The 22,458-nt window shown below is 51.0% G+C and overlaps 1 protein-coding gene across 1 annotated transcript in view; it reads left to right on the forward strand.

Annotated features, from left to right (window-relative positions):
• LOC144157585 (transmembrane protein 17-like) overlaps window positions 1-22,458 on the forward strand; it is a 75,423-nt gene that overhangs the window by 33,225 nt on the left and 19,740 nt on the right. The window contains exon 3 of the mRNA XM_077688428.1: window positions 10,067-10,180. Within this exon, the coding sequence (XP_077544554.1) occupies window positions 10,067-10,180 (114 nt within the window). The remainder of the gene's footprint in view (window positions 1-10,066; window positions 10,181-22,458) is intronic.

The raw sequence follows: 22,458 nt of genomic DNA on the forward strand, positions 1-22,458 counted from the left end.
TCGTGGCGTGATAAAGGCGGGTGTCGGCGAGGCTGGAACGCACTCATCGCCGCGCTCTCTCGTCAGCAGTTGCCACAAGTGCAACAACATTAACGTAACGCAAACTACTTAACGTCGGGCGCCCCCGGAAATGCTCCGCATTTGATCGTGCCTCTCGCGAGGGGGATGTTTCTTCCATCAGGAAAACGGCTACCGCTGGCGGGAATCGAACCCGCGTCCTCGGGCACAGCATTTCTTCCACCCGTCGTCTTGTCATCATTCACTCAGTTAGGACGGTGACGCTGCTGAGCCCAGAAACGGCCGCCAAAGGGCTGCGCCCTGAAATAACAGCTTCAAAATAACATTTTTACGATACGGGCATGAGTGAGGCAAGCTCCAAAGATGGGTGAAAAGCGCATGGCATTTGAGCGTCTGCGGTGACGCGGATGGCGTTCATCCACTGCGTAGGCCTCGGCTATAGTGATTGCTACGATTCCAAGACGTCCTGGTAGGCTTATGTGTCGCATTTTACAGCCGACAACATGGCAGGAGCATGGTATGGCGATTACTGAGATATCGAGGATGCCCATCCAACGATAACGCCGGATGCCAAGCATATTTACCGAAACTTCTTTGAATGCTAATCTTGGAAATCGTCCAATCACGTAGCACCTTCGTTGGTGCAGCCGCCGTAGACCGCGCATGGTAGTGTTTCTCCTTTTAGGCCTTATAAAAAAAATGCCGCCTTATCGCCCGGATATACGTTGACAAGAGTGCTCATTTGAGCCAGTCTACGCAGTGCAAGCAAAAACGGGAGCTTGACAAATTCACTTCAGGGTCCCTTCAGATTTTCAAAACAGCTTAGTAACTGTGGAAAAGGTAGTATAAAACGTATCCTTTTCTTCATGGAGACCCGGAGAAGGCACCAAACGTTCGAACAAAAGAAGAGTTGAGAGCGAGCAATATATATATATATATATATATATATATATATATATATATATATATATATATATATATATATATATATATATAGAGAGAGAGAGAGAGAGAGAGAGAGAGTACAACTTTATTGAAATCAGAAAAGTCCTCTGGGTGGATGGGTGGAGCATGGCGGAAAAAAAAGGTTGGGTGGAGCCTTCAGTCCCGGGCGGCATCTCCTCCCGTTCGATCAGCTGCAGCTGTCTGCTGGGGCAAGAGCTGGCGAGTTCCCTCTCCCACTGCTCTCGTGTGGAGTTCGGGCTATAGCAGCGCATGTTAGTTAGTCCACAAAAGCGAACTGTAGTTTCAATACAGGCGGTTAGGGCCGTGGGCAGTGAGTTTGTCCTCGCGATCTTAGGTGAACGTCCCTATTACTCGGGAAGGCGGCCAGGGTGGCGGCTTTCCTGCTGTGGCATTACAGAAGGAAACTAAATCAGGTTTTGGACATGCCAGTATGGCATGCGAGGTCCGCATGAGTTGATCTACGGCGTTTGACCGACCTTATTAGGACAAATGAAGCCACTTGGGTAATACCTACAGCTCGGACGACAAACCCGCATCTAGGGAACGGCTTATAACTGACATTTTATTAAAGGAGTACTAACGGCAGTTCTACTTATGGAGAAAAAACTGTCGCATGCGTGAATGTGAAGCGAAGTGCGCTGAAGAGAGCGGGTTGCATTAAAAATTGTCATCTGCGCCGCTTACGAGAGCGGCAATCGAATATCCGCCGCAGTGCTAAGCCGAACACATCTGTAGGCCGATCTGTAGGCACACCGGCCGGCTGCTCCCAGCGCGCGTCTTGCCACCCACCGTCTCGAGCGTCGCGCATCGTTCTTTAGCCGCGGTAGCATTTGCACTCTCAGCGCCTGCGTCACGTCCACGGTCGCATTTTAATTAAGCGGATCGCGACATCAATACGTGGGGGTATTCGCAGAAACTGCCGGCGATGCGGATTCGACAGTGCTACGGCAGCTCTGCTCTGTGATATCCCTCCGACGGTCACGTGGTCAGCTTTGTTCACACAAAATCCATCGTTTCGCGGCACCCGCTGAAACCGAAAGTGCGACTGGCTGCACTGAAAATGCCTCTAATTAAACAACCGTCGCACGCTGAAGCAAATGAGGTTTCTACAGGTTATAAGTAGGTCACTATACTCGGTGACAACTTAAGAACGGCACCGGAAGTTGCCGCTGTGCCTTATCACCGTAGCCGGATATGTTTCTCCGCTCGGCGCAAGTAGGGCGTGTGGGATTCTACATTTCACACACTAGTGATTTCCCACCACGCAGCCATCCGCGCTCAGCAAACATGCCTTGCGAGCGCCGGCTGCGGACGGGTCCGTTGTTTGCGGAGACAGACAAAGGCAGGAGGCGGCGAGGGCAAAACATCAATGGCAGCATTTATTGTAAAGTGCAAACCAAATACACTGCATACAGACTGATCGTAGGCCATAACGGTAACATTGGGAGCGAGGCATTAAACAACGCTAGAGATCGAGACGGTTCGACTCACCGATTGCATACCGGAGCAGCGGAGCGCTGCTCGTGCGAGCGCGGGTGCAGTCTCCCAGCTCGTCCGGACGCGTCCTTTTGTGTCGCGTTCCCCAGGTCAGGACCAGCGCACCGAAACGTCCGCGCGCTACCGTATCCCCGAGACAAGAGAGGGTCCTCACGTCCTGCTACGTCCCACCAGACTTCGCCTTACGGTGGCGCTAGTATCGAGGAAGAACTGGTTCTCGGGTAAGGCAGAGGGGAAAAGGGTCAACGCTTCCACCAGGGCGAAAACAAACCGTCCGGTCGCTGGCGCCCTCCCGTATGGTTCCCGTCGCGTGAGCGAGGCGCGTGTGCACGCCAGCCGCAACGGGAAGCTAGCCAGAAAAGGGGTTCGCGTGAAAGTCGCGATCCCCACATCCCTCCCTCCTAAATTCCTTGCGTACGCCGGTGAGAGCTGACTACAGGACTAGAGGCGACGAAAAGTTCGTTCGTCGATTAAATCGTTAGTCACTGCATCGTGTTGCCTACGCCGGCTTCCACTCGTCCAATGCCACCGTTGGTAGTGTACCAGCAGGCCCGGTCGTCGCCCGCTGATGTCTGCAGGCGGGTAGCTCCGGGAAGAAACCAGCCAACCCAAGCAAGCGTTGCTCAAGTGGCGGCACATCCGTGATGGCCCGTGGCCGCCGAGCGACCAGACTGCCGACTCTCTCAGCCAGGCTGGTGACGGCATGCCGCACCGCACCCCTTCAGCAGGCTCGGCAGCTCGCCCGGAACAGTAGACAGCAGCATAAACACGCTCCGTCATGTGGTCCAAGCCGGGGTGGCTTAGCTGCACAAAGAAACTCCCCGCACCTTCAGTGTACGGCAGAGAAAATAGCTCTCCGATCGCACCGCCTTTGTGGCGCGATCCTAACGACAACTGCCGAGTTGTCAGCATTGCCATCGCTCTGTTAATGTCAACAAAGCCCAATAAACAGTCCAAACCCTACAATGTATAGGGCAGGAAAAAACAGGCTGCAGTAGCCCTTTGATCCCATCGATCATGTGGTTCGATGTCGAATATCACAACTGCCAAGGCTTCGGCATAATTACCAGCTTGTTAGCGTCAACAAAGCACGCCAAATTGTCCTAACCCTGCAGCGTGCAGGGTAGGGAAAATACGAACTCGACTGCATCGATAACGTGACACAATCCGATGGTTCAGCTGCTAAGTTTCTCAGCAATGCAACCGCTCTGGAAATGTCCACAGAGCTAGAACCTGTTCTAACCCTATACGGTACAGGGCACAAAGAACACACACGGTCGCATCGACCGCCCGGCGCGATGCTTAACCACACAAATGCGAAAGCAGTATTTACTCGCGTCAGTAACACTTCATTCATACACATGAACGCGGAAACAGTATTTGCTCCCAACGACAGCCCTATGTTCACACACATGAACACCGCTTGCGTAAAAATGCTGAAATACGTTTCAACACACTGTCGCTTAGTTTACGTGAACAGAGCTTGGTCTCTCGAGCCGAACAAGAGGGCTCCTGCGACGTTACAATCAGCGGGCGCAAAGTTTGCCTCGCGTAATTCTCCCCGTCAGTGGAAGAGGGATGAGGCCCCCCTTCAGTCCCGTCGCCCGCGTGGCACGACAACAAAAACAACTACGCTGCGGAAAGCAGTTTTTCAAGCAGCGAGGGGTCAAAGCAAGTCTTTCCTGAGGGGGGAGAGATTCCTTTCTCTCGCGCGAGGCGATCAACAAAAGAGGGGGAGCGCTCCATGCGCCCTCGCATTGTTCCCAAGGTCGTGCCTTCTCCGGGAGGACCGGCTGTGAAAGCCTTCGGGTCACTCACTTCGGCAAACGACCCGCATCCAAAAACACAACAAAATAAAACAGACCAAACGAAAGAAACCCTGAACGTGCCCGTACGTGCAGCCGTGAGGAGACATCTGCTTTTTAGGGTCCTACACGCTCGCTGCAACACAAGCAGCTTATGAGCGAGCGGCGCCTACCGCATTCCGCGGTATCGGAGCGCCCATGCCAGGCTGCAATACCAGCTAGCCTTTTGCGGCACACGTGGCCCAGCCACACGGCTCCCAGAGCCTCGACTCCCGGAGTCGACAAAACAAAAAGAAAAACTCGGACCCAAATTGCAGCTTCCGTACACACTCACTTCGGGCTGACACAACGGCGCGGGCTCCCGGCCTCGCGTGGATGCAAACTCGGAAACCCCCGTTTCCATAAACAACAACGTCACGACAAAAATTCGGCGACCACGTGTTAACTGGCAGCGATGTCCTGCCAATACACGATTGCTGCAAACTCGGCGCTTAACAAATTAAAAACGCAGCAGCAATAAATAATTCGCCTCACTCTCAGGAAAGTTCGCCTCCGCTAATAACTCGCTCCAATCAGTTAGGCCTGAAGTCTGTTGTCTGTGCTCGGATCGTCCGACGCCAGAACAAAGGATGCTGCCGTGCCTCCTGCTCGTCTCCGCAAACAAGGCCCCACGTTGGGCGCCAGATGTGGGATTCTACATTTCACACACTAGTGATTTCCCACCACGCAGCCATCCGCGCTCAGCAAACATGCCTTGCGAGCGCCGGCTGCGGACGGGTCCGTTGTTTGCGGAGACAGACAAAGGCAGGAGGCGGCGAGGGCAAAACATCAATGGCAGCATTTATTGCAAAGTGCAAACCAAATACACTGCATACAGACTGATCGTAGGCCATAACGGTAACATTGGGAGCGAGGCATTAAACAACGCTAGAGATCGAGACGGTTCGACTCACCGATTGCATACCGGAGCAGCGGAGCGCTGCTCGTGCGAGCGCGGGTGCAGTCTCCCAGCTCGTCCGGACGCGTCCTTTTGTGTCGCGTTCCCCAGGTCAGGACCAGCGCACCGAAACGTCCGCGCGCTACCGTATCCCCGAGACAAGAGAGGGTCCTCACGTCCTGCTACGTCCCACCAGACTTCGCCTTACGGTGGCGCTAGTATCGAGGAAGAACTGGTTCTCGGGTAAGGCAGAGGGGAAAAGGGTCAACGCTTCCACCAGGGCGAAAACAAACCGTCCGGTCGCTGGCGCCCTCCCGTATGGTTCCCGTCGCGTGAGCGAGGCGCGTGTGCACGCCAGCCGCAACGGGAAGCTAGCCAGAAAAGGGGTTCGCGTGAAAGTCGCGATCCCCACAGGCGTTACTGGGAATATTTTGAACATAGCGTGAGCCGTTCCCGTGATTTTGTGGACTTAATATGCTTATAAACGACTCCAGTGACGACAAACAAGCTGCGTGAGACAAGGCAGACGATATCACGCATTCATAGCAAACCCCTTTCAAAACGCGCGCGCACGGCGTTCATGGGTACGGCGCTTCGGCGGAGTGATACACTACATGAGGTGGTGCCGTTCTTGAGTTGTAACCGAGTATAGCTACTTATCGCAACAAAAAAAAAAAAAAAAAAACAAGGTGCAAAATTTTTGTGTCAGTGCCCCTTTAAAAGGATTGGTGGAAGGGCTGGCGTGAAAGTTGCCATGTCGGCCCCTGATAAACTGTCCAGGCTCTGCAGCCAAACGTGCCCTGTCAGGAAGGAAAAAAGCAGATTTTGGTGATCACCAAAACCAGTACGTGCGCTGCACGGAAGCGGTGGTCTACAAGTTGCCGCTTACTTGCAAAAAAGCATACGTTGGGCAGACTGGAAGGTGCCTCAACAGGGGTTTATCCAGAATTACGATTTTGGGGGGTGTCGAAACCCTCCTTGGGGGGTGTTGGGGGGCGGTTGGGGGTGTGTGTATAAATCCCTGGGCACGGTGCTTGTTGTTGTGGAAGCTTTATGGCGGGGGGGTGTCGAAATCCTTCTGGGGGGTGTTGGGGGGGTGTGTATAAATCCCTGTGCCTCAACACTCGCCTAGGGGAACATTGCAACAAGGTACGGAAAGGCAAAGATAGCAGTTGAGGTATTGATTGCCAAAAGTGCGACTAGTGAGAGCCTATGTACGATGCGTGCTCCGACATCTTTCGAGACGCGGATCAGCGCACGCGAGAGATCGTTGAGGCTGCGGAAATGCTGCATCAGTTCGATTTCCATATCTTCTGGCCTTGTAACATTTATCACACGTGCGTGCCTGACGAGTGCGTTGGGGGATGTGCAGTGATGTCATAAACTTCATAGTCATTTGAGCGTGTTGTGATTCTTTTCTGTTTATATGCCCCGGCGTTGTCATTAAAATTCAGTTGTAAGTAGCGCTCGTCCTTGTATCTCTCGTCCTGTGTTCTCTTTGCTGCGCTCAGCAAAGTTCTGATGGATCACCAACTCGCTCGTACCCTCACGTTGCTAAGCGGTTACATCCGGCGTTCCCCAGGGGAGCGTATACTCTTTGCTATTCATTGCAATGATATTGTTAATGTTGTGGCCGAACCAATGCGTCTTTTCACAGATGATTGTACATTGTTTAATAACGTTCACTCTGCTGATGACCAGACCGCCCTAAACTCTGCTCTGAACAGCATTCGTTCCTGGTGCACAAAATGGGGTATAAGATTAAATTACCAAAAATCAGTTTATCTTAGAATGGCCAAAAAAAAAAACCTTCCCCTTAAATATTCCTACTCTGTTTTCAAAAATCCCCTGGTTGAAGTTAGCGGATATAAATATGTATCTTGGTGTCACAATTACTAACAATTTAAGCTGGAACACTCACATCAGTAACGTTTGTGCTTCAGCGTTCCGTAAGCTTTGTCAGCTGAGGCATAAGCTTAAAGATGCTCCCTCTCATGTAAAATATCTGGCCTATACCACGTTTATTAGACCTAAAGTAGGATATGATTGTATGGTCTCGGATCCCTACACCAAATCTAACATTAATACTATCGAGAAACTCCAAAGACGTGCTGTACGTTTTATTTACTCAAAATACAATCGCCGCGAGTCTGTTACAAATCTTATGTTCAGTAATAACATCCCCACTCTATAGTTAAGACGGAAATTCCTTCGCTTGAAGTTCCTTCTCCAATTGTTCACAAATGAGCTTGGATTAGACCGTACTGTGTATCTTAGATCCCTTTCAACAAGAAAAACCCGTCGCACCCATTATTTTTGTTTAACACCATTTTTCGACAGCACTAACACTTTCAAGTTTTCATTGTTTACTCGCACCATTGAAAAATGGAATTTGTTGCTCCCGTAACCGTACTTTCATGAATAGAAAACTTGGAGGTATATCAATGCCGAAGTGCCGCTGTCCCGAACTGGGGTTGCTGTATTGGCGCATTGTTGTTCCTGCGTATTATCTGATTTTTCCTTCTATCGTGTCTTTTTTTTTTTTTTTGCCGTGATCTTATTTTTTACTCGTGTTTCAATATTCATACTGTTTTTGTCTCTGCACTTTTTTTTACTTTATTTTTCGCGAAGTTACGTGTGTATACTTTTGTACATCTTCTTGTATTGCCACTCCTGCTTGGGCTTTGTAAAGTCTGCAGTATTTAATAAATAAATAAATAAATAAATAAATAAATAAATAAATAAATAAATAAATAAATAAATAAATAAATAAATAAATAAATAAATAAATAAATAAAACTCAATCGGTATTTCATCCGTGCCCACTGCGGTATTTTTGGAGGCCTTTCCCTCTGCTTTTCCCCACTTGAGCTTGTCCCGGCCTATCTCCGGACCTTTCGTCCTCCCCGTCGTGACGTCGCTGCGGCGCTGCGGAGCCGCTATCGGCTTTACAGAATCTCTCAGTGCTAAATGAAATGCACTAACGTGGCTATCTGGGCGTGTTGGTTTAACATGATTAGGAGAAGACAGCGCGGTTTACACACGGACACAGGGGAGAGTACTTGACACACTCTCCCCTGTGTCCGTGTGTGAACCGCGCTGTCTTCTCCTAATCCCTCTCAGTGATAATGTCATGAAGGTGCTCCAACGCCTGCTCTCCCTTGAGTATCTGCCCCGCTTCGTTTTCTGCAGTAGCACCTTCTGTATGTCCCGTGCGTTTACCTGAGGACCGCACGTGGTTCAAAGACTTTTTCGGTGCGTCTCTGCCCTTCCCTCGTATTCGCGCCACCCGTCGCTCGCTGTCGCCCCTTACCTTCGCCTGCACTTCCACTTTTCTTTGCTTATATTGCTCCCATTGTGTGTCCGCCTTTTCCTGCTGCCTTCTTGGCCTGCCTGTGTTCTCTACACGCCTGTGTGCGGCTTTCTGTAGCCTCCTTGATTTCTGCGTTTTCTTTCCTTTCCACTGATTTGCCCTTTCTGCCTTTACTTTTTTTTTTCCTGCATGGGCCTGTCATATTCCCCAGGGTTTCTTTCTATGTCGGCTTCTATACTGTTGGCTATAGCCGCAATTTGTTTACTGCCCCGCTCGGTCCTGTTCTGCGCCCCCCGGTTTCCCAAAACTCAGGTGTATACGCTTGTGGTCCCTTCCTCATCTATCCTCATTCCATCCAACCATTCACAAAGTTTCTCCGAGAGGAGGCAGTAGTCGATACTCGACTGTCTCCGGCCACATTCCCTCGTGATTTGACCCTCCAATTTTTGTTCCCTATTTACTATGACCAGGTTCTGTTCCTCACACATATCCAGCATTAGATGTCCGTTGTTTGTGTACCCGTCTAGGTCTTCAATGTGGGCGTTCGTGTCCCCTATTAATATTACCTCCCCGGACGGTTTCAAATCCTCAATGTCCATTTTTAGGTACGCCACCAGGTTTTCATTTTGTTCCTTACTCTCTTTACCCGACCACAGGCACGACACTCCTAAAGACACCTCCCTACCCCCTACCATCCCTTTCCCACACATGCTCGCTACAGTCTTCTTTCACTCTTTTCCAATTTGCCCCCTGTCGTATAAGCATACCTACTCCTCCGCCTTGAAAATCATTCAGGCTCAGATACACGCGGACCCAGTCTTCGTGGACCGTCGGAGTCACGTGGGCTCGGCGTAGTCTCATCAGCCTCACGCCGGGGCTCACGCTCATGATGTTTCACGCAGTCTCGCGAGGGCTCACGCGGTTTTCCGCGGCCCTCCGGAAGACTGGGCCGACACCGTGGCTGAGGCGCATTCCGTAACACATGACCGGTCGTTTGGAGGCGGTGGTTTCAATGAAAGCAGCCTTTGCAGTGTCTCTGTATGGTTCTGCGCGTGAAAGTGAAAACTCCGATAGGCGTTTGGGGATCAGGTTTCCCTGCCTGTCATTTTACACGGTAGTGTAAACGCTGGTTCCTTTTAGTTATACGAGAATGAAACAAAAACTCAATAGATTAAATGGTTACAAGAGAAATTAATCTGTTAGAAATATTGAAAATTACAGAGAAATGAACGATTAAAAGATAAACTCAACTCATAATGTACCTAGAAAGGTGCCCCAGCGAAAAGGATGCAGGGCAAAAAGAGAAGGCACACACAAAACAGCGCTAGAAGCCGGTGTTGTGTGCGTGCGTCGCTCGTTCGTCTGCAGTCGCCAGTTACCGAGAAAAAAAAAATGAAATAATGCCAAGGGGCTTGGCACAAGGGGTTGGAGGGGTGACACATCGTATCCTCGCCAACGCGATGAGACCAATTTGGGGACCGCTGTTTTGAGCTAGTCTGGCGGCCTGAACGCCATAATTCCCCTCCGCAGTGCCGCTACCTGTCGCTGACTCAGCAGACCATCTGCGTGGCTACCCTGGTCATGATGACGGCCGTGGAGCCGCCCAGGCTGTTCCTAGGCTACACCGGAAACGTCGGCCAAGAAGTAAGTGAGGGGTTCTTAAGTATTCATACCTGCACCAAAAACATCCTGGTTGTGGCGCTTTTCTCTCGAGAATTTTTTTTTGCGTTTTTAGGAGCGCACACGCGTGACTCCCAGCCAGTGCTACCGAGGAGGAAGGGGGGACGTAAAGGACTCTCTGAAAATGTCCCTTCGATCTGCTGACCTGCTGTGGAACTCACTCTCTGCTGAACTTTGCGACTGCGCCCACCAGGCCCCTCGGAAACACGCTCGACATCGCGAGGATGTCCGCTCACGCGCCCTTCTCAAGGCTACTGCTAGGGACTCGGTAGGACAGGAAGAGGAAGCGCACTGGTGATATTGTGGGAGCTCACCTGCGTGCAACCCGGAGGGGGGAAGGCGGGCGGGAGTGAAATGATACAGGCGAGTAAGTGTACAGAGAAAAGGAGTGCAGGAGAAACTCAATCTGTCCCATAACCGTTGTGACTGCGCTCCTCAGTCCAGGACTCCCTGGCTGTACCCGGCCTTGGGCACCAGCTCCCACCTGCAGCTGAAGCTGGGGGCAGGGGTCGGAGCTGGTCAGCGCCGCTACCCGCTGTGAAGTGGTAGGGAGATCCTGGGGTGTTAGGGCATGCCCACACTGGGCGGTGTAGCGCTCCTCACAGTGGCGTGGCCAGATTTTCTTTTTAGGGGAGGGGGGCGGTGTTATCTAGCAAAAAAAAAAATAATTAGAAAGATAGTCTGCCCCTCAAAATTTTGTTTTTTTAATTTTATTTTGTTTTCACATTTCAATTTATGGATGAAGCGTGCAACAAACACGGGTGGAAAACAGGCCGAAAGGGGGGGGGGGCGCACATAACATTTGGGGGGTGTTCTGATAACTCCCTGGTTACGCCCTTGCAATGTGGGGCAGAAGATGCATTGAGGTGGATATTGTGTGGGGAATATTTTGTGTCAGAGCGTGTTGTGGGGGAAGGTGTTAGTTCGTAGTTGGCGTAGTAGGACTCCTTAAGGGAGTAAACAAAATTAGCAGTGGCTTAGCTCGGCTATGCCAAAATATACATAGCATGAACTAAGGTCCAGCAATCCAATCCAGTCCAGTCCAGTCTAGTCAAGTCACTGCTGCTCGCGCATGCGCAGCACGGCTGTCCAGGAGCCACGCGAAACGGCCATCAAGCGGCTCCGGCGCAGCGTCAGACTTGGCTACTGCGCAACGGAGGCACACAGCTGGGCAAGCACCGCCGTGACCGGCGCCAGCGCGTCTGCAGCGGCTGTGACGTCCCTCCTCTAGAACACTCTAAGAAAAAAGGGTGTGGTAGTTTCTCCCCTGAGGGTGAAACAGGAATGTATCATATATTGCTTCCTAAGAGGTAGAAAGAAAGGAGCGCGTTTCTCCCCTCAGAGTGGACGAGCGTTCCTAATGGAGGAGCGTTCCTCCCCTGGCAGCGTTACTCGAGCAAGGCTTGTTATGCAAGGAAGGCCTAGCGAGCTAATCGGTTTGAGGATCGAGGAAGTACAAATAGGTAGGTTACTGTGGTCGTGTGTGCTTAGAATGCGCTAAAATAAGCAAAAAATTACCTACCGAGCACCAGAACTACGGTTAGCAAACCATGTCGCCAATCGTATATGCGCTTCTTGCATTCGTCTCGCTGCGCGCTCCGCCTACGCGTTTAGCGCGAACGCGCCGCTGTAAACGGAGCAGAAGTCATAACGATTGCTTTCAAAATGCCGCTTCTATTTCCGAAAGGCTTGTAACCCCGCCGTTCACCGCACACGAGATCACAAGCATCCAATGCAGCCGTTTGAGAACAACCAGTTGTAATACCCCTGCTAAACTAGGGGTGTTATACCCCTAGTCGCCTTGTCTTGCTACAAGTCGCCTTGCCTTGCTACAACTGCTGCATCAAAACGTGGATCGTCTGCAATCGTAAATCTCGGCGCAAAGGCAATGAAGGCGGCACAAAAAATGGATCCGTCGCAACCGTCCGAGCGAAGAGATGACACTGCTCGCCATCTAGCGAGCTCGAAGTAAAGCAATCGTAAACGTTTTAAAGGGGTCCTGAAATACCTTCCGCCGATGCATGGATGTGCATGTACCCAAATAGAGCAATGTATTTGCAATCTCCTCCCGCAAGAATTTTGTTAAAGCGATGAGTATTAGCGGAGAAATCGTAAATCAAAAACCGCGCATTACCGTCGCTCCGCGTTTCCTCCTCCTTTCGACTTACTCTCCGCTGTTGACGGCGCGAGAGCCTTGCCTCCTATGATGCTGCGCTCCGCAGCGGTGACGTACTTCCGCTATTGCGCTGCTCAGACTGTCGTCTGCTACGGGCAAGCTTTGTTGACACCATGAATCCCGCACTCTGCTCAAGGCTGGAAAAGCGAACGAAAAATCTGGCCGCATGTATGCGGCGGCCTGGCCTTGCCCTTTCGCGGTGTACGTTGCTGGCGGCACATGACTTTTTATCTGCGGCGAACTCGCAGCCGCACGGGGAGGGTCGTGCGCTCTTTCCCTTGATGCACCGCGCACTGTTTATCCAAAAAGCGCCGTACCAGATGTGGCCCCGCTGGTGACGGGTCTTATTTTGCGGCGGTGGTAATTCCTGCCGGCGGCATGTGAAAAAGTCATATTAAACCGATACAGAACCCGTGCACAAAACGCTTCAATCATGTGACCAGTTCAGCTTGGTCGACGCGTGGTAGAGAGCGGCAACGTTGGCAAAACATGCTCCGCCGCGGCTCTGAGCTTTCTCGCGCTGGAGCGAGCGCCATTTCTTTCACAATCTCAAACATCGGTTGCCTTGGCAACAAGGCACAAACCACTCCAGAAGTCAGTTACGGTTGCGTCATCCTGGTTCAGCTCGGGGCCCCACCTCGCGACATGTGGGCACTGCAGGCGTACCACTCACTCCCACTGGGAAGGGCGATATGCGTTTGGCATTACAGGAGGCGATGGTGAGTGTGTTGTGGACGCCTTTGTTTCGCGATGAAATGCGACGTTGTGCTTCTGCGGGTGGATAGTGCTTCCCATGGTCTGGATTATATTTCTCGAGCGACGTACGACTCAACCTCGCATGGGGTATGTGCAGTGTGCGTGGCTAAAAACCATCGGCTTGTGCGTCAGAGTTAAAACCCCGTGTACATGGACGCGGCGGGGGCGGGGTGAGTTGAGTGGCGGGTTCAGTTTACCTCGACGCGTCCGAGTTTATATGAACCCCGTCCAAAGAATCCAGGTGAGGGGACCGGCGGGGTTCACGGAAAAGGGGCTACCGTATTTTCACGATTCTAACGCGCACCCTCTTTTGCTAAAAGGTGGCTTAATATTTGTTTGCGCGTTACAATCGGGCTCAAAACCGAAATAGGCTTTAAAGCGGCCAGCAGCATTGCCATGCGCAACGGACACGAAGTACCCACAAAATCCAACTCAATCCAATAAAAACAATCCGTTAACACGACGTGAGTGAATTTCGGCGCACTGATTCCTCAATGGCATGCCGCATACCCTGGTCAGCTGTTGCACATTTTTTTGTGCTTCTGCTTAGCCCCTAACGCTTAGAATTATGAAGATCAAGGCACTTGAAATCGCAAGCAACTTCAGTGTTCCCCGCTATAACTTTATTTCCAGCAGCAGCTGGATAAGCAACCTTGTGAAGCACAATTCATTTTTGGCTTCCAAAGCTGCATGCCCAATAAAATCTCCCTCTTCCAGGTACGTGGTGTCATGTCTTTTCCATCTGCGCAGTACCGTCAGTGTCACTTTTTTTTTTCGAATTTTCCTGCGCGAAGTTACCCGCGCGTTACGATTGGGGGTGCGTTAGAACCGCGCAAATGCGGTATTCTGCTCCCCGCGGCCCGCCGACTCAGCCCGACGAGCGAGTAAACCCACCCCCTGCCTCCGAGTTGACTGGACTCGCCGCGACGGCTCTCTGACCCACCCCGTCCGCTTATACATGGGGGTGTCGAGTCCAAAAAACCTGTTTATTTCGACTCAACGCGCCCTCGTCGGGTCAATGTAAACGGGGCTTAAGTGACTTGCTGTTCGTCCCCGCAAACCGCGCGCGAGGTGAGTACCGAATTTACGACGGGCAGGAGGCAACCCATCGTCTGTCAATCGTGGTTCAGACTTTCAACGCATGTTGTGACGTTTTGTGCGTTAGAAACGCATCTCTGGATTGTTTTGAAGTTGAATAAAATGCATGCGTCAAACCCGGGCATTCGGTTCAGGGCGTTCTCTGCGATTGCACGAAAGAAGTGCCACGGGGCTTCAACGCTTTCTTTATGGAACGTACTCAGGTAAGAGAATATCCATGTCGTGTTATGGCCGTGTTGCATTCAATACAAACGGTTAAGCGTTTATATTACACTTGTTTCGTTTGTCGTAAAATGCCCAAGCACTCCGGCACTCCGCTGGCAGATCAGCCGGCGAGCCGACGCTGAGCAGACGACTCATCTCTTTGCCGGAAGTACTATACCGGAAGTGCGTGAAAAAGCCGCCCAATAGCAGGATGTCTAGCTCATGACGAACATCTGGGAATCGATGATGTAGACATGTGAAGATGGCGGCGTCCAAAAACACGAAGGGAAGGGTGAGAAAAAAACGACAAATTTTTTCGAACAGTCGAGGAGGTATCAAGGAGGACAATCTCTTGAGGCTCTTCCATGCATTCTTGATGAGCCACATCACGTACGTGGCGGCCATGCACTGCTGGCAGAATCACGAAAAGGCTAAGCTCAATTTACTAATTCGTAAAAGCATCAAGCGCGTGCTGGGTATCCCGATGAATGCCAGCACAGAAAGACTCATGCAGCTCGGGGTGCACAAATCTTTAGAGGAAATCATCGAAGCGCAGCACACGGCTCAGACTGCCAGGTTGTCGTCTTCACCCGCTGGGAGGAAAATTCTGGCGGTTCTGGGCTGTTCTCCATCCCTAGAGGAGGAGCGCGAGGTTGGCCTTACTAAGGAGCAGAGAGCTGCTATAACTATCTCCCCGTTTCCCCGCAACGTGCACCCGCAGCACAATGCAGGTAGGCGAAGGGCCAGAGGCGAGGCCCTACTAAAACAAGTTCGCGACGACCCGCACTCCGCGTGCTTTGTGGACGCCGCGCAGTACGGCCGATCGGCAAACTTCTCGGCAGTTATGGTAGATCACAGTGGCAAAGTTCTCAATTCTGCGTCTTTCAGGAACACCACCCCGGCTAGAGCCGAGCAGGCCGCGGTGGCTCTTGCTTTACTTGACGACAGCCGGCATCGAATTTACACCGATTCCCGCGCAGCCGTTAGGGCCTTTGCGTCAGGTTCCGTTTCGGCCGAGGTAGCTCACATCCTAGGAAATAAGGTCATTTCCTCACACACTATCATCTGGTTTCCCGCTCACCTAGGGTCGCACTTGTCATTAACTAATCTCAATGAGGTCGCCCACACCCGCGCGCGCGAGATAACACACCGCGCCGGGTCGGACGGAGGCGATTCCTCGGGGATTGGTTGGGAGGTCTTCAGAGACACTTTATTCACGTTCAACGAGATTATTCAGCACTATAAGCTGGGCAGGCGAACGTTTCCTCTTCCGCACGAGAAACTCTCCAGGCCGCAGGCAGCCACACTCAGAATGTTGCAGACCAGGTCTTATCCTAGTCTATCCACTCTCAGCTTCTACACGGACACTTTTGAACCGGACTGCCCGGATTGTGGCGAACTAGATCATATGCAATCTAGATCATATGCTCTGGCGGTGTCCCTCACTTCGGGGCCCTCAACGCATAACCGAGGAAGAATGGCGCTCCGACTTGGAGAGCCCTGATCTAATGCACCAGCTAAGGGCCGCCCAGAGGGCCCACGACGCGGCGGTGAGGCTCGGCCTCCCCGTCCCCACGTGGGAGCGGCCCGCAGCGCTGCCGCCCTGAACGGCAGCAGTGCTCCTCAGGACATTCAATAAAGTTCATTGTCTCTCTGTCTTTGCAACAAAAGTGTGAGCTTGCCGCTGCGCGTAAAAGAGTAATACTTGGCACAGAGGACGTTGACGACCCAATCTAACGGTTGCGCTAGTTCATTTAGTGTGCTCAAAATGCCTTTCAGGGCCCCTTTAAAATGACCGATAGATGATGCAAAAAAAACAAAAGTGGGGGCGGGGAGGGGCAGCTACTGAGAATCACTACCAGTGGGCGCACTTACATCAAGACGTTTCTTTTATGGCTAACCTATATTTTAGCCACCATTACGGAGGCCGCACGTTGGCTGGCACATATTGGGAAGAAACATAGCACAACACAGCGACATACACTTCATTAAAGGCATTGTCAACGCACAATACACGCAACCGATAACATCGCAAGCATAATACATGTATACGTATATATACACCACGCCATATAGTAGACTTTTCACATTTCCGCGTCATCACAAACCACAACTAAACATTGAACGGTGACAAAGTATTTGTAGCCCTGATCGCCGAGAATGCAAGTAGGAATAATGAGTTTATTGCTTTTTTCGATAACCCACGGCAGTGCGTGAGCCTCAGCTGGGTTTTTTTTTATTTCATCAAACGTAACCCGTGAAATTGCAACCTTTTATTAGTTTGAGGTTTTGTAAGAAGCATTAAAATAGCTGAAAGAAGAAAAATTGGGCCCATCTCCCCGCGAGGGGGACTCGAGTAAATGCGTCGCATAGGGGGTGGGTGTATTGCGTTAACGTTTAGCGTTTGGGGAGTTGGTGGTAGTGAATGCGTTGTATCAGCAGCTTCTTGACGTAGTTTGAATGAGTCAAGGATATAAGGCGCGTTCGTAGCCTCCCATTCTGTGTCGGCTTTGTGGCGCAGTGGGTACATTGGGTACATTGGGTACCATGTACATTGCGTTCCGCCCGCATGGTCGAGGGATCGAAACCAGGCGCCGGATAGTATTTTTTTTATATAGTGTAGGGGGAGGGGATTGGACTACGACTACGGACGTCAACGCGGGTGACATCGGGAGTTATTGAAATGCTCTGCATTTAAAAAAAAAACGTGTAACGATACAGTACGGCAGGTATGGTTGGGTAATGACACTCTTACTGTCTGGCCTTCGCTCTTTTAGCGAAGAGCGCACCGCTGGTCTGGCAACCATTCTACCAAGATGTTACTATCGACGTTACTAGAATAAACTCAGTTTCAAAGCTTTGCCGGAGAGGCGGTCCGCGTGGCGGTCGCGAGAACTAGCGGCGCTGCAGTCAAGTCTTGCATAAGGCCCCTAAAATTACTAAGGTAACGCCATTCTATGATGTTGCCGCCTTTCGCCCTCACCCGCGCTCCTTTCCTCCTCCGTAATTTGCTATTTTCTTTTTATCCGGCTTTCTTCTTCTTCTTAGGTCGTTCGGGTATATTATTGAGCCCAACTGGGGGCTCACCTGCATACAGCCCAGTGCGGTGGGGAGGGGGAGGAGGGGGATATAAAGATTAGAGGAGAAAGGGGTGATGAGAGATAGGAGGGCGAGTAACAGAAGCGAGGAGCCTCGAAATGGATCTTGGCGAAGCAGCAGCAATGGCGCGTCCAGCAGACTATCGTCTACAGACGCTGGGCAAGTCCGGTGGCCTCCAAGTAGACCAGCAGCAGGCGGAACGCGTCACGGCGGGTGTTGTCGGGGCCCGCTGGGTATAGCGCCGCCCGCCATTGGCCGACAGAGAAGTCACGTGGCAGCTGCCGTTTTTGTTTTTCTTCTCGGCGGCGGCGTCTGCTCACCGGCTGGGGCATTGCGCAACGCCGGCTGTGCGGCGCCATGTTTGGCTGCGCAGCTTCAGGGCCGGCTTCATCGTAGGCGCTAGCGAATAGCAAAGTAAGAATTAGATGCTCGTTCCGAACAAATGTCGCATCGGTGTCGCTTTATGTTGCTTCGCGGTGCCGATGCGTTGTTACTTAGGCAGCGCGAATAGGGTCAGGGATGGCAAAAGACTTCGTTTGTCAGCTGGCTCCCACGATTCCAAGAACTCTCTGCGCCGAGAAGTGAAAACGGACGGCCACGGGGCACTTAGCCACTCAACACCACCGGAGCTGCCGCCCGAAAAAAGCGCAGTACGACCGCAATTTACGGCAACGACCGCGCCGTGCGAATCCGAGCTCCTCCAGAGCACGAGGAGGAGGAAAATGACTTTATTGATATCAATCCGGCATGTAAGGGTGGATTAGGCCGCGCAGGGCTTCACCAACCCCTTATCTCACTAGACCTCAGCGTGGACCGGTCCGGCGCTAGCTACTAGGAGTTACCTCCGTTCGCTTTTGCCGGGCCAGGGCCGCGTCGAGCCGCTGGATGGCTTGGAGTTGCGCCTGATGGTCAGGCGAACTGATGTAGTGTTCCATGTCCGGTGGCAGAGAGTCCCGCACGGTTCCCCCCGCACACGCGTCACACCCCCACAGCACGTGGGCTAAGGTTGCCAGTTCTCGTGCACACACACTGCACGTAGCACTTTCAAACAGTCCGGGACACACGTGCCGGGCTAGGGCCGGCGTGAGTACTAACGCGCCCCTGGCTCGGGTGTGTTATGCCCGAGAACAGGGAGACGCCAGATGCAACGCGGGTGTTTATGCTCTCTCTCTCTGTCTCTCCCACGTCTGCGTGCTGTTCGCCCGGAGAGTCGCCCCACGCCTGTGCACCACGTCAGACGTTTTCTCCCCGTGCTCCTCTGTCCTGATCTACTGTAACCTCAGTTTTCTCAATAATTAAACCTTTAAATTCTCAAACCCTACTTTCTCCCATTCGATCTTCATTGGGGTCACGACCTAGCTCACAGTTATTCCGTCCTGGAAACGCGACGCAGAAAGGAGAAGTTTGGTTGCATAGATTTGAATGGGAATACCTCGAGCCGACGCTTCCACCACTCTTTGGCAAGGTAAGTTTCTGAATGCTTGTTTTCGAATTTTAAATTCTGCGCACGCTTGAGCGGTCACTCACGAAGAAATGCGTATTCCCTCCGCGACCGTCGTCCGCGAGCAGTTCGAAATGTTCACGTTCGATCCTTTAGCGTTCACGAACTATCTTGAGATGTTACAAGCATGCCTCAGACGTAAAGATCGCGCTGTGCGTATGCGTGAGCGGCATCCACCCGCACGAATATCCTTTTGTAGACAAAAATATAAAACAAAGCAACCTCACTTAGTTTGTGTTGGTAAAATAGGATTGTAGAAACCATATAAATTATAAATGCCACCAAACAACGATTTGGCGCAAAAACCAGAGTGAACTGCAAGAAAAACTCCAGCGAGCGGCCCGTAGCGTTGCGAGGGCGTCTGCTATGGAGCAGCCAAAAAAAATGGCGGCACCGCCGCCGAGTACAAGGGCGCGTGGTGCCGCGGGTGAAGGCAAAGAAGGGGAGAGTGGCGGAGAAGGAGGGAGTTGTTAGCGCTACCTTAGTAATTTTAGGGACCTTAGTCTTGCGCTACTCCGGCACGTCCTCTGCTTCGGAGGCGGGCCGCCGCTGCAGCCGACCGCGGCGGGCCGCCGCGCAGACGTACCGCGGCAGCTTCCTAGTAGGGCCATTGCTCAACTTAAACATCCATCATGTTTCCAGTCGACTATACTCGGATACAACTCAAGAAAAATGCGGCTTTTCCTCATCAAAGGACCCCCATCCAGCCAATGGTGTCGCCGTATCAACGTGACGTCGCGGTAGACCGCCTCCACGCCGCGTTAACGGAAGAAATCACAAAACATGTTCTTCCGCGCTTACGGACTTCTACCAAAATGGCCGCCTCCGCTGTTCGCGTCAAACCGTCGGCGTCGTCGGGCTCTCTGAGGACGATTTTTAGTGTCGTTCAGTCGTATTCCTTGTTTGCGCGTTGTGTGCAGTGTTCTTAACATGCTCAGTAATGACAATCGCTACGGTGTTTTTTCTTCTGCTTTGTGAGCGCTCGCGTTGCCGGTAAGCAGCCGCCGCTGCAGTTACTGCAATCTGTGTACGCTGTATGATACGAAGCGGTCGTCATCATCCTGTGCGGGCGTTTGGTCTTGAGCGTGAAGTGCTTCTCGTTCTACCGTTTAGTCCCTCCTGTGTCTGTGCTTCCCACGTTATCGCACCAGTGTCTGCGACAGGGGGCGATAACTCCTTGTCTATTTCTCGTAGATTACGCCAGCAAGTTGTAAATAGTGTGCATAGCGCACGACGTTAACGCCATGGAGAGTATGCACGGGGCGAAACGCAAGCCGCGCGACGTCGCGCGCTGCATTTCGTTAGAGCATATATGTCGAGCCGTGTGTCCCAAGTCCATGTCGGGCGCAAGCGTATTCGCCCATATTGTGATCAAGTTGCCAAATACAAGAAGCAGAATTTTCGCACTTTTTGACCGTGAATGCGTACGAGCTGTAGCTTAGCTACGTGATGGGATTTAATATGCCACCTTTTCTATTTTGTTTCTCGGTTACGCTGAGATTCCATTGTTAAATGTGTTAATTGCAACAAGTATGTTTTTGTCGCCTGTTTTTTGTTGGAGTGCCTTAAGTTGTTGTTTCAGGCAAAAACATTTGTGAATTAAATACGAATAGGCATCTGCTTTGAGTTTGCATTGTCTATGATAATTAAGATTCCACAGGAGTGTTACCACTGTAAGTTCAATTTCATTGTCCCGTTTATGCTTTGTGAATGAGCTGTGGTTCGCGATAGTGACATTGCATTAGCTAGATTTCACCGGTATGACCAGCTGCAACAATGCATGTGCAATGTTCACCGGTATGACCAGCTGCAACAATGCAACAATGCTGCAACATGACATGAAACGCAGCACAGAAATCAAATAAACCACCTTTCAGCTTTTTCTACACATGCGCATGCATATTGTTCACCAAATCAAATTCTTGCATGAGATGTGCAATATTGAAGCTATATAGACACTGCTCGCCTTGTGTTTGTAAGAAGCTGTAAGAAGTAAGAAGCTGCTGCTGCAATGGTCATCTGCATGCACGTGCTCTAAATTCGAAATAGAGCATTCAGGGTGGAAAACAGCTCAGCATTTCACCCATTCTCACTGTTGCGTCACAAGTGGCCGCTGGAGCGAGAAGCTCGCTGCTCCAAGTCAAATAGCAAGCTGCTGCTTGCCACAGCCCTGTTTGCAACTCAACTCGTGCAATGTCTACACATATATTAGGAGTGTAAATCACAATCACAGAACATGAATTGATGCCCACTTCATAACACAGGCAATGAAGTCTGTTTGAAGGGTTACGTAGATGATCTGCACTGATGGATGACATGTCGGTTGAGTTGATGCATGGAAGCACACATATGGTACACATCGCTGCACTGAAACTGGTCAATGCATATCATACTTTTGTTGCTACGCAAGAGCCAAAATCGGATCATATGTTCAGGAGGAAATTTATAATCTCTCCAAATATGCACTACACGAAATTATTGCCATACATGGGAGGATCGATTGAAACCAACCTTGTTTCCCCTTCCCAAAGCTTTGGGGATTGGTTTTAACATTGTGCTTCTGCATTTTATCCAGTGGAGTAGGCAACAGATAAAACCTATTTATCCAAAGTCCTGCGTAAGACAGCAGATAGCTAAATAGAATCAAATTAAAAATAAAACACCGAAGCAACTTTTCTTGTCCTAACTGCTGTATCCTATCAGATTTGGCTCAGACAGCTAAACAGACGCACTGCTGAATTATGCAGAGCAAATGAAACGAGCAATAAGACACTGAAGCAGATTTATTTGTTCTTAATGTTCTACAAGAAGACAACTTGGCTCAGCCGGCCACACGGGCACACAATGTTCAGTTACATGCTTTCACGGAGGCATTTAATTTGCAACTTTGTTTCTGCATCCAATACACGCATAAGTGTCCAAACAATGTAAAAAACTTGGGGTGAAAACTCGAGCTAGCGTCTTTTCCTGTAGGTGAAACTTGCCTTTATAGCCATTTACATAGTGTCGCACAGGGAGCCCTAGAGTCACACACTGCAGAAGTGATTCTGCTTGAAGTGAATTTGCGAACTCGCTTGACTCAGCTTGCACACACATCATGCTATACATTCGAATAGCCATCCTCCCTGTGCAGCGAAAACTATCGCATAGTGCAAGTGTGGCTTTGCTTCCAGAAAATAGTTTGGAACAGTGTGGGTTTCCTCTAGCTCGAGATGTAGAATTTTCTTTTATGGATACGTCTGCCACGCAGTGTCTTGTCAGGACTGCACTCATTCGGCCTAATTCCTGCACCACACTCGCAACAAATGAAATCAGAAACCAAGCACTGCAACAGCCTTTTCTGATTCTCATAGCTACATATTAAGGCAACCAGTCCTGAGCTAGCACCACACAATACACCGCTCGGTT

This window comes from Haemaphysalis longicornis, unplaced genomic scaffold (genome assembly GCF_048455015.1).
Source record: "Haemaphysalis longicornis isolate Haplotype H1 unplaced genomic scaffold, Haemaphysalis longicornis Haplotype H1 scaffold_10, whole genome shotgun sequence".
NCBI classification, from domain to species: Eukaryota; Metazoa; Arthropoda; class Arachnida; order Ixodida; family Ixodidae; genus Haemaphysalis; species Haemaphysalis longicornis.